The 16,813-nt window shown below is 45.3% G+C and overlaps 1 protein-coding gene across 8 annotated transcripts in view; it reads right to left on the reverse strand.

The window, feature by feature from the left end:
• The window catches only part of Eps8 (EGFR pathway substrate 8, signaling adaptor), a 172,174-nt gene that overhangs the window by 24,180 nt on the left and 131,181 nt on the right, over positions 1 to 16,813 (reverse strand). For all 8 annotated transcript variants that reach the window (NM_001376935.1, XM_063286164.1, XM_063286162.1 and 5 more), the window contains 5 exons: positions 14,839 to 14,987; positions 11,231 to 11,414; positions 8,120 to 8,253; positions 3,467 to 3,575; positions 2,466 to 2,609 (listed from right to left, as the gene is read on the reverse strand). In NM_001376935.1, coding sequence (NP_001363864.1) covers positions 2,466 to 2,609; positions 3,467 to 3,575; positions 8,120 to 8,253; positions 11,231 to 11,414; positions 14,839 to 14,987 — 720 coding nt within the window. The remainder of the gene's footprint in view (positions 1 to 2,465; positions 2,610 to 3,466; positions 3,576 to 8,119; positions 8,254 to 11,230; positions 11,415 to 14,838; positions 14,988 to 16,813) is intronic.

Here is a 16,813-nt window from a genome sequence, read left to right on the forward strand (position 1 = left end):
CTTACCTTAAACTCTACACATTAAGAGAGGAGGAGGAAGGGGGAACAAGGGTCAGGAAGGAGGACAAAGACAGAGAGGTAGGGAGGGAAAGAGCTCATGCCCATAAGCACTCTTCCACATACATATCTACAGCGTCTGTGGAAAAGTTCAGAAGAGAAACAGCCAGGACACACAATCCTCTACAGCAAACGCAAGTCTCTATTTACACAAAGTTTCCCCAAAGACTCCTGGAACTTCTGAAGACTTAAAAAACAAAATCTTCGTTGCATCAAAGTTGACAAAATATAAGGTGAAGTTCTGTGAAAGAAAAGAATCAGGGGAGAGAGAGAGAGAGAGAGAGAGAGAGAGAGAGAGAGAGAGAGAGAGAGAGAGAGAGAGAGAGAGAGAGAGAGGTGCATGTGTGTGTATATGTGTGTGTGTGTGTGTGTGTGTGTGTGTGTGTGTGTGTGTGTGTGTATGTGTGTTCTCTCCTAGTACTATTTTTGCCTGTGGTCTGTACTAGTCATTTGGGTTTGCTTTAGCCAGAGGGAAGCTTGAAACAGGGAAGCCACCACACAGCTTGGGGCAGGAGTCACAGGTGAAGTAAAAGGCAAGACCAAGTATTAAGCAGGTAAAGAGTGTATGTCGGACTCCTTTTGGGGAGTCCCAATGTGGGACAGAGGCTCGTAACACACACTATCCATAAGCTTAATTAAGTTACTTGATTCTCAGTTTATCTCTTCCTAGGAATCATGCACCCGAGCAAAATTCAACTGGAGTAATTGCTTTGAACATGTAAACTTAGAAATTCTTGGCTCTGTTTGCCAATATGCCCAGAGGACATCCTTTATAAACAGTGCAAGCTACACTTTGTCGTTAGTTAGAATGCTTAAAAATCCTTACTCTCTCAGAGGGCAAATACTCCCTCTCAGGATTTTAGGCACACACTTCAAGCATATATGACATTGCCGTTAAGGATAAGATTAAATAAAAGACACTTTCCAGAAAGAAAGCAGAGGAGTGGCGTTCACCCTCTGTCAGAAGCCTCACATTATTACATCATTAAGCCGGGAGACCACACCTCACACTTAGAGAAGTAGGAACTTATGGAAAGGAAGAGGTATGGCAAATTAAGTTCAGAAAAAAAAAATCACTGCAAAACTCCACAGGAAACACAGCAGACCATACCTTGAATAATTCAAATTCCTTCTTTGGCATCAAAAGCTAATGACAAATGATTGGCATAAGTAAGTACATGTGTCATGTCAGGAAAACAGGAACAAAACAAAACAACCAACCAAACAAACAAACAACCAAGACCCACCAAGGGTTTGTCTTCCCTTCTTTTTTGTTTTTGAGGCAGAGCCTTACACAGTCCAGGTCTTGAACTTTGTGAGCCCAAGATGACATGGAATTTCTAATGCTCCTGCCTCTACCTGCCAAGTGCTGGGAAGATAAGTATGTGTTTCCACACCCACTGAAAAGACTTCTATATGTTAGGTGCTTGGTTGGTTTCTAGCTTCTAATAGGGCCAAATCGCTCTGGGAAGGGGTGAGGGTGGGCTGTACACTTGAGTGTCCCAAGGAGCTCCTGGTGCTCAGATAAGTCAGTGTGGCAGCTGGGATAACGGACTCCATCCAGGGCTTGGACACTCTGTCATCTTCAAGCCTAGAGCTGACCAACAATGAACTGCTCCACAGCAGAGCCCAGGTAAGCAGCACTTAAGTCAGTGATGCTAATGAAATCACGATAAAAACGGAGCGAGAAATGGAGTTTTTCTCACCATTGAAAATTAGGATTTCACCCCTAAGACATGGAATAGAAGCTATTCCGGTTCAGAGGTTGTGCATGGAGAATCCACCCATTCTATTTCTATTGCATAACCTCACTCCAGGGAGCCAGCTCAAGTAAACACAGCTGCCATAACAGACCACTAAAATCCTGAAACTGTGGTGTGTGTGAGCCTCTGGAGTCTTCAGGGTTCAGAGGAGGAACCTGTCCTGTGTCATCTATATCATAGATACATTAAACCTTAATGTACAGGAATAACACTGTAACCCCTGGACATACGTGCATGCATGTGCTAAGGCATGCCGATTGTGAACTGAAGGCTGGCCAGAGACCGAACATTTGATAGACTCTGGAGGCAAAGGCTGTAAAAGATGGAGTTGAACCTTCCAGAAGTCTCCCAGCCTACTGGTGGGTAAAGAGAAAAACAAATCTATATTTGTTAGAAATACTACAAATTGGTAGTAATAGAAAAGGATTCATAAGAGCAGTAACTTATTACTGGACATTTTAACAGTTTCCTTAGAAAATGAATCAGAAAATCATGCATCACTCTCTACGGTCTCCATGTTGCTCTTCAGTTGCTCTCAAAGATAAAACCAACTTAATTAAGGTCAACGTGATTAACACACAGAAAGCATGGAATTCCTGTTCATGGAAATCTGTCGATATTAACTTTTGCGCGGAACCCAAGTTACCTGTATGGTGTGTGTGTATGGGGGATCAGTGCGCCCCACTCCAGATTCCGGAGTTCTCATGATATCCAGAATGTTATTTGGCACGAACCCAGAGTCTCCGCTGGCATTCCGGACTTTCCACCACTGCTTTCTATCATCGAGTATCTGTCAATATGCAAAGAACGGAGAAGCAGTCTCTATGAGAAAACCCATAAGAAAACCCATACACCCACGCACGGACAATGTTCAACTTTTTATTTCTCAATTTCAATCGAGAAAAAAAAATCTTCTTTTTTTTTACTTCTGATAATGAACTAAAGCATGTGAGTGAATGAAGTTCTCAGCAATTACACCAAGAGGTATTATTGATTATTGTTATTATTGATATTTGCATAAAACAGGTCTTTGGACAAATCTACTGCAAATATATACTATGTCCTCAGAATGTCCCTGCCTCATTGGAGGCACCTGAAGGACAATAACATGGCCATTCTGGAAAGTTCTATTGTTTCCATTTGTGGAATAGAAAGGGAAACTATTTTATAACAAAATGTGTTGTGACAAAATGTATGGTATACATTCAAGGAAATGAACTCTGAATGACCTAAGAAACGCTACACTCAATGTGATTACCAAATGCAGTGCTAGTGATGTCCATGCTAGGGTTCTCAAAGAGGAAATGGTTTCTTTGGTTAAACTGTCATGACGCATCTCCACTGAGTTTATAAGCAGCCTTGGCTACAAAATGAATGAATCCCAGAAGAAAGGACAACAAGGCAAACCATGAAATGCACTTGCCCCTCCCACCATGCCCTAAGTATCTCTTACTTGCCTAAGCAACACTGTTACAGGGTCTGGTAACCTAAGTTGCTAACACTTCTAAAGAGATACAGATACCCAAGATGTACTGTGTACAAAGAAACAATTTCTTGACCTCAGTATGTCTTTCAAAAGGCTCAGATGCACACTTGAACACAGCAAATTTACTTTCTTAGAGGACTAAGACCATGGGAATCAGTTACCTCTAAGACATCATCCTTCATAACTGAGAGCTCGCTGCTGTTCCTCGCCACAAAGTCGTACTTGGATTTGGCGTATTTCTTGGGTTGTGTTTTGACCGGGTCATAATTTCTACAAGAAGAAAGAAAGAACTCTCTGTCATTCTAGTAGCTTGTCTGAAGCCTGAGGGCAGAAGTAACACGAGGGCCAGTCCAACCCTCTCAGAAAGCCTCTGGACGCTTCAGCGGCAGCTTAGTCTGCCTTAGCAAACTGGGCTGGAGGGATAGCTCAGCAGTTGAGAGAGGGCACTGCTCTTGTAGAGCTTGAGTTCCATTCCCAGCCCCCACACTGGGGGCTGACAAGCACCTGCAACTCCAGCTTCAGGGGATGCGATATCCCCTCACCGCCATAGGCACACATATGAGGGTGGGGGAACGGGCAGGCACACATGAATGAGTAAGTGGTTTTTGTTTTTTGTTTTGTTTTGGTTTGGTTTTGGAACAAACTACTGCTCAAACAAAAAAAAATGATGTGAAATTCCAAGGTTAGTTGGTACTGGGTCAAATCTAGACTCTAAACCTGTAAGCCGTCTATTAATATACATGCTATGGTCAGGCATGGTGTCCTGTGCCTAGTATCCCAACCTTCGAGAGGCTGAGGAAGAGGATCAGGAGTTCAGTGTCATCTTGGACTGCACATCGAGTTTGACACCAGCCTACACTGTGTGAGATCACATCTCAAGAAGGAGAAGAGAGCACACGGGTGAGTGACGATGTCAGCACCCCACCATGAAAGGAGCAGAATCTAGGTGTGGAGTCAAAGGAGACTCGAGACAGGACCCAGAGCACAACTTCAGTTACACGCTGACTTTCCTTACTCAAGCAACCTTTCATTACCAACTTAACACATTAACATTATGTCTAGGGACCATTAAAAAAACAAACCTTGCCTAATTATCAAAGGTGCAAAGGAAGGGGTCCATCCAGTGTACAGCCAACAACCTTCTCAAGCAAAGAAGGAAACACAATTTCTAACTCACTATAAGCTTTTTCAATTATAATAACTGATGTATGGGCTCCATTTTTTAAAAGATATTTTCTTTAGAAACCAAATGCCACTTCCAATGATCAGATTTAACACTAGCAGATTTATCACTAGCAGATTTAACAATGTATTGGACATTACTTCTTCACACCGTACAATAAAATGTCAAGCAGTAAAGAGTGTTTGCATCCCCCCCATTTCTGGCACAATGGTTCAATAGTAAAATGGTAACACCGAGTCTGAATGATCCTGCTCCCTGACCTCCTCCAATCCCGTTTCTACATTTCCTCACAAATCTCTATGAAAAATAAATCAAGAGTCTGAGACTGAAGGCCATGCATCCAGGTCCTCCGGCATGGATGGGCCAGCAGAGGTGAGCTACAGAAACAGGCTGACCCTTTCACAGGTCTGCAGTATCTCTCAGGCTCTAATTCCATCCGACACGGGGGCCAGAACAAAGGAAGACTTTTAAGTTGTGCTGACTACCAGCCGCCTTCAGTATATTAAAATAAAAGTAAAATTATGGCCACTACTTATTATACATTATACAAGTTTGGTTTGGTTTTTAAGATGAGGTCCCGAACTCTAGTACGGGGTGGTGTAGAAGTCCCTGCATAGCCCAGAATTGTCTCCACCTCATCCGGACCCTCTGGTCTCAGACTCCTGGATGCTGAGATTACAGATAGCTTATGCTACTGATACGTTATGAATAGTCACAGTTTAAAGCCTGTTAAATTCTCAGTGTCTACATCCCTTCCTGGACTGGGATAGTTCTGCTGCTAGCTAGCTTATATATTAAGATGTACATAGCTTATATATTACATCAGATTAAGATTCTAATCGGGGGAATAAAGAGATCTGCCCACCCCAAAAGTTAGAAAAATAGTAATTTCCACTCTTTCCCTTTTCTTTTCCCTGCTTCTTTCTTCTATAATGTGCAAAAGAACCACCACAGATAAGGGGCGAGTAGACTGTATTCTAAGAAAGAACAGAAAACTTGCAGCAGCTATCTGTGTCTACGGGACTCGGTATATTAAAACCTCCAGGCAACCATGGCAGAGACGGCAGCTGCAGAAGGGTCGTAATGGACCAGGTAAAGAATCTGCAGTCAGTCAGTGCCTGGGCTATCCTGATGCCATTGCTCGGCTGGGATCACTACAAACTGGGATGGATGGCCGTGGCTGGGACCACTCATGTTCTGTGTTGCAAAGAAAACACGTCATTATTGCAAAAGCCATCAGAAAATCCTGATCTGCTGTGATACACACAAGGGTCCTGATTTATTGCTAGGATTACCATTAAACACAATTGTTTCTCCGAGCAAGAAACGCAGTGGGTGTTGAGTGAGTTTCTATTACTTGGCCAAGTCACCCATCGTGCCATGGGGCGGGCTTGCTTGCCTTTGAAAGGCTGTGACTGACTGCTAAGCTGGTGTGGCTGGTCAGGCAGGCAAACCCTGAAATTCCCACTGCCTCTGCGTCTGCTCAGTGGTTTTGTTATGGTTTTAATTTTGCTTTTGAGACAGGATCTCCTTAGTAGCCGTGGCTGGTCTGGAACTCATCGAATATCAGCCTTGAGCTCAGGGCCATGCTCAAGGGCAAAACTTGGAATCCAATCACAATGTTAGTCCTTAAAGTTCATACAATCCTTGTCTCTGTTGTAGATTTCTAAATTTATGTTGCACTTCATTAAGTTCCAGGAAGAGCGTCACTTCAACTTTCTGAGTCAATCTTTAAAGGTAAGGTTGAATGAATAAATCAAAAGGCACAGGCCGCCAAGAGCCCACAAAGCTCATGGGGAACAGGGCGAACTTTTACAAGACACTGAGTCACACTCCCACAGTCGATGGCAGAGGCTAAACCATGGGTGACACTGTACCTTCCAGACTCTGGAGACTGCAGTGTCTGCAGACTCCACCAAAGCTGTGCTTACTGAGGCCTGACGGAGCACAGGGCATGTGCACATGTAAGGCTAAGTACACCTGTGCACATGCTTATGATAATTGATATCTAGTGTCTTCTTCTATCGTTGCCCACTTACTGCAGATTGAGGGAGAGCCTCTCTCTGGACCCAGAGCTCATCAGTTCTAGCTTGTCTAGCTGGCTAGCTTACCCTGGGGATTCCCTGTCTCTGTTTCCCAGATGCTAGAGGTGTAAGCGGCCTCCATGTCTGCTCAGCTTTTACATGGGTTCTAAGCATCCACACTCCCTTCCCCACACTTGCAGGGCAAGTGCCTTATCCACCGAGCCACCTCCATACTCACTAACTGTCTTTTAAAAACAATTAAGGCATGTTTATGTGTTGGCCACTTCACTGGTGACTTTTCTTTGAACTCCATTTAATATGTTACGGTACACTCAAAATGACACTGGTAGAACGTCCAGGGACTGCCCTCTGCCGTCCTTAACAAAGCCCCTCCCACTGTTTTTCACACAGGGCATCACACATCCCAGGCTGGCTTTGAACTTCTGACCCTCTTGACCCACCTCCAAGTGCTTGAGTTCCAGGCACGTGCCCCTGTTGGTTTTCTGTGGTGTTGAGGATTAAACCCGGGACCCTATGCATGCTGGGTGAGCAAAGCAACAAACAGACTGAGCTACATCCTAGCTATACCTCAGATTCTAAAGAGAAATAACAAATTGAAGGTAATAACTCCTTACGGAGGAAGAAGTGCATGCTGGGACACCTTCCATCTGCTATAGCCCCTGTACTGCCTCTATTTAAACAGTTAATTATATCTAGTGCAAACATACACATTCACACACACAAACACAAACACACACACACATGTGCACAGAGAGAGAGAGAGAGAGAGAGAGAGAGAGAGAGAGAGAGAGAGAGAGAGTCCCACACCATAGACCAGGCTACCCAATAACATTCTACACGGCCTTGAACTCACCATCCTCACACCTCAGCCAATTCAAGCGTTGGGATTATGGGCAAATGCTGACACACCTGGCTTATTCTAACGATTCTAATAGTCTGTGTACAAGAGGGGTTATATTCAGGCTTTATATTTTGTTTTTAGTCTTTGCTAGATGTAAAAAAGGTAGAAATTGTTTCTTTCCTGGGTTACTGAGCTGGGAAGCTCTTTGAGGAAACTTTGTCATGGGAGTGAGCATGGGCGAGTGACAGCCATGGCAGTGTAGGTGTAGAGCTTTGTCTGCTAGCTGGCCTGCGGGCTTTAAGGGATCCTCCTGTCTCCAGCTCCTGTCTCACTGAAGGAGCTCTGTGCTTACAGACGGCGTGCTAATGTGTCCAGTCCATGTGAGTTCTGGGAATCAGAACTTGGGCCCTCATGCCTGGGCAGCAAGTCCTTTGCTCAGAGTCCTGTCCTCAGCCTGGGGGAGCTCTTTAGTGATTCTCTGGGGGGAACTAATGGAACAACCAGCCAAGTTCGAAGACAGTTCCTTCCTCCTACTGTCCAGACTACCGTCAGAAGTATTTTTTAAAGTAGCAGAAGTCACCCTCCTGCCTATGAAAACCAGGTCCGTAAGGAATGATAGAAATCTTATCCAATCATTAACAGATAAAACCTTGAGAGAACAAAGCAATCCCCACCCTCTTGCCCCCACTCCTGTTAGAGCCGGAGTCACCCTCAGTGACCCAGAGTGCTCCAAAGTGTTACTTACCTATCTACATGGCGATTAGGGGTTGACTTGAGAGCCAGGGCAGCCTCCCCTTGGTCCACATGTGGTCCTCTGTGGTACATGCTGTTACTGAACGTATAGCCATCGGCTGGAGGATAGTCGGACATGCTGGAATGCTGGAAGACAGAAGTACAGGGTAAATCTTAATTCCAAAAATCTTATAAAATCAGGAGGAAATGGAAGAATTTCGACGATAGATGTTTTTGATCTTAGACAGCCTTTAAGCACTGAACAATGAATTCGAGGACGACCTTTAGCCTTTGCTCCCCATTTCAGGAAATTAGTATCATCACGTGTAAATTCTCTGTTCTGTATTATAATGGAATTGTAGCACTTTGCTTTTTCTTTCTTTCGTTTTAACAAGTACCCCAAACACTTACCACTTTAGAATTGCTACAAATGGCTACTGTGAACACAGGAAACAGATGCTCCCCAGAAAACTTGACCTTGTTAGTCAGGAGTCCAGGAGAAGGTAATTCTGTAATCAGCTTGTCCCCAGTGGCTGACACTGTTATGATCTACTGGCTGCTCCCAAGGGAGACTTGAAGTCCGTGACCTGTGAGCGTGGTGGCTTTAAAGGCATGGAGGGTGGGGGCACATGCTCAGACAGAAAACAACCAAAAAGGTCACTTCCCACTCTCATGTGGTTTCTGAATGTTTAAAAAAAAAAAAAAGACATGGGAGAGTGTGATGGATGCTGAGGCAGGAGGATTCCCTGGATTTCCACTATTTATAGGTTCACTGGGACAATCTATGTGAACTGGGAAGGTCTGGGAAGCATCTAAGCTAAACAGAACTACAGGGAATTCTAACCAGAAAGGCTGGTAGGAATGAGGCCGACTTCATCCACAGGCAGTGTCTCCAGTGGGCCAGTGTGGATATCAAAATGCACAATTAGATACCCATCTGGAATACATGAGGGAGCAGAGCCTCACAAACAAATAGAAACATATTTTCCAGCTATTTAAACACCTAGGACCAGTCAACTACACGAATCCTTTCCCAGGGAGCTGGCAGAGACACGGAATTCAATTAGGTCATTAAAAAAAGAGTCAAAGTCTTGAGCAACTGGGGCAGAAACTGCAAGACTCATCCCCACCTTTTGCCTATTTCTTGGACAGGACAGCTCCTGGCCAGGATGAAGTCACAGGTCCAGAGAATGACTGGGCATGCCGAAGGGGAGGAAATAAGAAAGGGAGAGTGATGAAGTGGTGGCCACACTCATCACTCCACGTCGCCGACGCCTTTCCATTACAAACCAAAAGCACCAGATCCTGAAGTTGCTCAGGATGTGCCGTAAGTGCATTTATTCTAGTGGCAATGAAATTTAATAAAGTCTCTCTCCCCGCTAGGATCACGCTTCTGATGCACTCGAGGTTGGCGCCCTCTGCGCTGTTCACGAAAGATCTCAACCTGGCACGCACTCTTCGTCCTATCTCTGTTGGCTTCTGAATGGGCACTTAAATCATAAAGTGGGGAATATTTTACAGCAGGAGGATGACAGCTCACGACAAGGGAGGACCCTCAAGAAGTCTTCTAAAGTTACGTGTTCAGAGTAGACATACATAGGCACTCACAGCCTAGAGCACACATCCCATTCCCTCTTTAAACAACACTGCGAAAAAACTCACAAAGGTGTGAATTTCCAGAGCACGCATTATTAAGTGCTATGTTTTCTAGCATAAGGTAAGAATACCACATGGAGGGCAGTTTTAGGACTTGAAAAGAACCAGAAGTAATTATGGCAACTATGGCAACACCAAATAAATTTCCCGTGTGCCTACATCACTCCCTTCCCTAGTACGGCTGCTTTCTAAATGGGAGGAAAAATCACAGTCATGAGGTCTGAACTATCCAACGCGGGCAGGGACATATGTGACTCAGCCAGTGTGACGTCATCATGATCAGCCATTTAGAGGAAAGGCCAGGTATGCAGTCTAGCCTTCCTTTTTAGACAGCCGGAGAGGTACACACAGGCTCTGTACGTGCTGAGCCACCTCTCCAGCCCACAGAGTACAGTACATTTTCTACATAACATCACTGTCCAAAGAACAAATTTTGTTGTCCAAACAAAATTGTCCAAGGGACCGATTTTAAGCAATTCAACTTACATGTATGTTTCTCCTTAAAAGTGGTCAGAGACATACTGTGCTGGGGTTTGCTAATGCTGTTCCTCCTATTGTGTCTGCCACATTCCAAATGCACTCCTCAGAGACATTTTCAAAGTGAGAATGAACGACCTGGGCTTCAGAAGTATCAAGTCACTAATCACTGCTGCCTTTTTATGCTAGTCCTCACCTTGTGGTTACGTGAGTCCTGAGCGTCCCATTTGCAATTGGCTCAGTTTTAAACACTGTTCAATTATCCTTTCCAAAAGGGCTAGAAACACACACACACACACACACACACACACACACACACACACACACACACACACGAGTCATTTAAAGGAACATGATAACGTGCCCAATTTCATTCCTCTAATTTGCTCTGTAGACAGGGTTATACTCTAAAGCCTAATCAATAATTGAAAGATAAAATCCACAGTATGGCCTTGTACAGGCACAGTGCCATTATTTGTGGTCATTTGTCAGAAGACTGAAGTCCACAGAATGTTGGCTCCTCTACACACTTCAGAAGATTCCAACGGAAGGAGGGAGCGGGAGAGAGTGGAAGCAGTAGCTACAGTGCCAGGGAGAGAGAGGAAGGTGGCAGAGAGGGGGAGAGTAGGATTAGGGGAGGGGAGAGTGGTGACAGGAAGAGAGGGAGGGAAAGAGGGAGATGGGAAGAGGAAGGAGGAGGGAGGGATCATGGCACCATGAAGAACTTGCTTAGGATCAAAAGGATCTAGTTTAGGAAACTGCCTTGAGGGTCTATAGATGTGCAGGTAAAACAGAGTAAACAGTGTGTGTGTGGGCAAGTTCCTGACAGAAAAGGGACAGGGAGGCCTGAGGAACAGAACAGGGCAGAGAGTGACTCAGCTGGGGTAGGGGGAAGAGACACACCCCACCAATGGTCACGCTCTTCAGTGCGTGCTGACCCCCTCCACTGTCTATCCCAGCATCCACAGAGAGCAGAGCGATGGACACTGACCTCTGTGGACTGTCTCTTGCTGTCCTGTTTGCGCTGCTGTTCCGCTGCGTTGGCCACGGACTCTGCCAGCTGATACATGTCTTGCTCTGTGGGTGCGCCCATGAAGTTCAGCATCGGGGGCTCCCAGCCGTTTCGGAACCTCGGAACGTAAGGTGGGATGAACTGTTCTTTCGGCCACTCTGCTCTGTAGGGTGACATCACGTTTATGTGTTAAATAATGGGTTTTCGACCACAATTCTCTTCTACAAAGAACAACTCTGTTTCTCGGGAGAGGAAAGAAAGCCCAGTTATGCCAGTGGTCCGAACAAATAACCTGAAAGAACGATTCCGCTCTGCACAGCTCCCATGTGGTCTTAACTTTCCCTACAGTCTGATGCCCAGCATGGATGTAGAATGCTTAACGTTTGTGCGTGGGCATAGAAATGCGGTGAGCATTTAAAGTGTGGGGCTTGGCGGCATCCAAAGAACTTTCCAGTGTTCATCTCTCCCTCAGTCCCTTCAGGCATTAAGACGGTGGGGGATCTTTGAAAATAGAGACATCCAAGGCTATTATGAAGGTGCATGATTTTTCAAAGCTGCAAATTTTTCCTAAAATGAAGCAGATTACCAACTTTAGAAATTAAATGTACCAGCTACACTATCAGTAAGAGACACAAACTACTCTGTGGTCACAATCAGCACCCACTCATCAGCCAATCCCTTGAGAGGCCAGTTCACACAAGCTCCTAAACCAACATCCTTGAGAGGTCAGTTCACACAAGCTCCTAAACTAACACCCTTGAGAGGCCAGTTCACACAAGCTCCTAAACCAACGCCCTTGAGAGGTCAGTTCACACAAGCTCCTAAACCAACGCCCTTGAGGGGTCAGTTCACACAAGCTCCTAAACCAATGCCCTTGAGAGGTCAGTTCACACAATCTCCTGAACCAACGCCCTTGAGAGGCCAGTTCACACAATCTCCTGAACCAATGCCCTTGAGAGGCCAGTTCACACAAGCTCCTAAACCAATGCCCTTGAGAGGTCAGTTCCCACAAGCTCCTAAACCAACGCCCTTGAGAGGCCAGTTCACACAAGCTCTCGGTCCATCTGAAGGCACAGAAGTGGCTACTGCAGAGACACCAGCTTGGCTCCCTGCTGTGCTCTAGGCCGCCCACACTTTCCACGGGTGACATATTCTGATGGGATGAATCTGCTCTGATGAAATGGGGCCTTTTATTTAAATTATTTGGTGCTTTCTTGATCCTTTTCCCTTTCATGTGTTTTTAAATCCCACTCTCATTACCTAATGGCCTTGATCTGGATCTGAAGTGACCGCTGCCTCGTGTTAAACACTAACTATGTTATTTCCTTTTGATGAAGCTATTTAAACCATCATTAAACTTTCTGATTTTGCGATAGGGCTCAAAACAAAGTCACTGAATACTCTTAGCAATTTTTGTATTCTGAGATGTGACAGATTTAATAAGCCTCTTAGAAAGGAAAAGAGAAAAAAAAACCAGCCTAGGCTTCTCATAACAACACAACCGGCATAAATCTGAGGTTTTACTAACATATCTGAGCTGCTTTAATGCAGCATAAGTCATAAAATGGGGGCCAGAGAGATGGCTCGGAAGCTAAGAGCACTGGCTGTTCTTCCAGAGAACCCAGGCTTAGCTCCTAACGCCCACAGTAACTTCAGTTGCAGGGAGTCCAGTACCTTTTCCTGGCCTCTATGGGCACCAGGCGTGCATAGGGTACATATCCACTGATGCAGGCACTCACGTACAGACATAAAATAAAACCTAACAAATCTTTTAAAGAAGATGTCAATGCCATAATAAAAATATAGACTGTGATCTGGTGATTCATAGATAATATAAATAATTATGCAAATAAATACAAATAGTCTTTACAACATGAAAATGGCGTGTGCTACTTTAAGGAGTTACATTTTGGGTAAGACAGAGCACAAATTACACTCTAACGTACACAGTGGCCAAAGTCCAAGAAGTAGGTGGGACTGTCTTGCGTGTATTTCAATAAAAGCAGAAAGTGATAAATTGGTCTTTTAGACAAGCCCTCCAGGGGGACAGGGCCAAACTTCCAGAGACTGGTGGCTGGTCACTACACTGAATGACTGCTCGGCACAGGGAAAGAGAAAGGTCTAGTCAAATAAAGCACGCTAAAAGGGTGTCACAGGAGGCTGGAAATGAAATGGCTGTAGGACGAGCCTGGCTTGGTGGGTGTCAGCTCTTGTGATGGTTTGTCATTCCCCTTCTCTTTATTGACAAACGATCGATGAGTCTAAATTTAGCCCCACATCTTTTTTTCCCAGTGGGTGATAGTTCTTACCCCAGAGAGGTCTGACTACTAAGGAGCCTGTGCTAGACCATTAATGGCGACTTCTGCCCTTGGCTGTGGTGGACCCAGCTGGCAGACTGATCTCTGAAAACAACTGGAGGATTTCCTTAGCAAAACCTGTCTCAAAGACGGGGAGGAGAACCTACATTGATCATTCTCTACCACCTTCAAAATCCACTGCTTAACCCGGCCACAGAGCCCTTCCTAGCCAAGCCTGCTCCCCTCTGGGTACCTCCTTTTTGACACCATTCCCCTTCCAGCCTTTCTCCACACACCCACTACCCCAAGTCCCTTCCTGCTCCCTCATCTCTGAACTCTTACTGCGTCCTGCTTCTCTGTCAACCGTTCCACATTTGCAGTTGCTCTACACATCCCACTGGAAGGCCACTGAGCAAGGGAATCATGAACCCTGACCCTAGAGCTCTGTCACTTAAGATATTGTGTGACTTTAGGTCAATGAGTTGACCTTTTTGAGCCTTATTTCTTCATCTGTGAATCAGAAATATCAACCTATCTCTATAAAACACATGGGAGAGCCCACAGCATACACTGTGTGTGTGAGTGTGTGTGTGAGTGTGTGTGAGTGTGTGTGTGAGTGTGTGTGAGTGTGTGTGAGTGTGTGTGTGAGTGTGTGTGAGTGTGTGTGTTAGTATGTGTGTGCGTGTGTGTGAGTATGTGTGAGTGTGTGTGAGTGTGTGTGAGTGTGTGTGAGTATGTGTGTGAGTGTGTGTGTGTGTGAGTGTGTGTGTGAGTGTGTGTGTGCGTGTGTGTGTGTGTGTGTGTGAGTGTGTGTGTCCCTCGTCCCACCCTCTACTTCATCATGTCAATCGGTAGGGTCTGCTTATGTCCCACTCCTTCCTTCTGCACACAGTATATTTCTTTGCTTGGCAACATGCTTTTTAATTTTGATTTTTAAAATTATATTTATTTATTCGACTCCTGTATGTGTGTTGGTGGAGGGAGAGGTATACAAGCCATGGTGTACATCTGGAGATCACAGCACAACTATGTTGAGTCAGTTCTCTCCTCCTGCCACATGGGTGTCAGGGATAAAACTCAGGTCGTCAGACTTGGCTGCAAGCACCTTTACCTGCGGAGCCATCTTGCTGGCCCAACTTGATATTAGCTTTTCAGCGATATCAGTTTCTTCCTTCCATAACACATAGTTCTTTATCCTGAATCTTACATACATGTCCCATTGGTTTAGGGCATCGGACAGGAGCGCCCGGAGCGTCACCGGTACTGCATGCCGAGCTCCCCTGTGCTCACCTCACTTTCATCCACGTCTCTCCCAGTGACATCCACAGCTGCCGTTCCTCTGCCTTGACCGTGTAATTTAAGAAATCAACTGTGTCTTTCGTCAACAGTGGGCTGAGTACTGAACTGGCCAGTTCAGGGCCACCAGTTGCCTGGACCACCTGGGTGGAGAACAAATGTTTTTAGCAAGGCAATGATTACTTGTATACTCCTGAAATCTATACATGAAAATCAATTCCAAAACGAAGCACTGTTTCCATATGTTTAAATTAAAACTTGAAGTATAACATATATTATATATTATCCAGAATAAAGGCCCATTAATAAATAAAGTTAGTAGTTTGAGGATGTCTTAGCATCTACATCCTGGCTATAAGCATCTATTTCTTTCCCAGCAAAATACTAGTAAGGGCAGCATAGACACCCTACTCCTTATTTGCTGGTGTAACCATCTGTTATTTTAAAAAACATCAATTATAAATGGCAAATCTATTATGCCAACGTTGAAAACTATGGGTCTAAAATGAACACTATTGAAGGTGAGAGAAAAAAGCCTTCAGTCAGCAGTTCAGACTATGCCTGAGATGTATAAAACCAAAAAGGACCTGAGGGGAGGGAGGGAGAGAGACAACAGGGGGGATAAGAGAGGAGAGGGAGAAGAGAGGGGAGGGAGGGGCAGAGGAGAGGGGAGGACCAATGATAAGTAGTAACCCCACTCCCAGAATTCAATTCCAGTATATTCCCCTGATTTGATATGGACACTTTAATGGCCAATGGGAAACAGGTGCACATCCTAATAAGCAAGCCTGTGCTACCATGAAGCACCACACTCTCCTCTCAGGAGCCATGCCCGGGTTGAGAAAGGCCCGTTATCTAGCAGACAGGCTAGATAGAGACTTTGTTAGGCTCTGGCCTCCTCAGAGATGTGCTGTAGGAAGAATGTGTTTGTTTTGTTCTTTCGAATGGCTCTAGACTGAGGTATCTCTCTGGTCAGGGGCTCTGAGGACGCCATGCTGCTTTGTGCCTCTGTAAACACAGGATTTTCTAGTTCCCCCTCAAGACTCTTCCTCCGTCACCCAGAATTCAACTCTGCACTACATCTCTTGGGAACTCCTAAATGCCAGCATGAATCTAAAACAGGGCTTGCCTGGTACCTCTCTACACAGTCTCTACACAGTACTGACACACTACATGACACCATAAAGCCTGGTTTTCAATTTCCTTCGGTGCAACTGACTTTAAATTGCAGGAGACACATTTGAGGACTCGGAGATGAAAACCGAGAAGAAAAGCTGGGGGTATGGGAGCTTTGCGCCGACTCTTCCGCAGACAGAACAGCATGCACTGTCGTTTCTGTTGTGTTTTGTGCTTTGGGGTTTTATTTTAAGACAAGTTCTCTCTTTGCAGTCTACCCTGATCTTTCTGTGTAGCCCACTCTGTCCTCAAATTCACAGCAATGTCCTCTTGCCTCAGGGTCCCCTGTGCTGGGAGCACCAGTGTGAGCCCAACATGGGAGGCTCGATTCTTTTTTGGCTCATTGTTTTAGATTTCTGAAACACGGTCTTACCACGTAACTCAGGCTAGCCTCGAACTCACTCTTTACTGCAGCATGAGAGCGCTAGGACGGCAGGCACGTACACCAGCATGCCCAGCTCTGGCACTGAGCCTGTAGCCTGAGGTCTTACAAGCGCTGACAGCAAACATTCAAAGATGACTACAGGAGAGAAGGAGGAGAGTGCTGTGCCCTTTGGGTTGACAGAGGGGATATTACAGGCTGTGATTTCCTGTGAAGAAATTCGGCAGGCATGCACACACGAACACACCAAGGTACCGTGGGTGTGCCACGTGGCACTAGGAACTTGGAGAAGAGAGACTTGCAAGCGAAACACCCAACACTGCCTGCCAGCCCTGGATAAACGGCTATTCTAATGTGCACACGCGTGTGTTGTGTGTCCAGCCGTAAGTGAGGTATGTGTCCCTTTTAAAC

Source organism: Rattus norvegicus, chromosome 4, assembly GCF_036323735.1.
Source record: "Rattus norvegicus strain BN/NHsdMcwi chromosome 4, GRCr8, whole genome shotgun sequence".
Classification (NCBI taxonomy): Eukaryota; Metazoa; Chordata; class Mammalia; order Rodentia; family Muridae; genus Rattus; species Rattus norvegicus.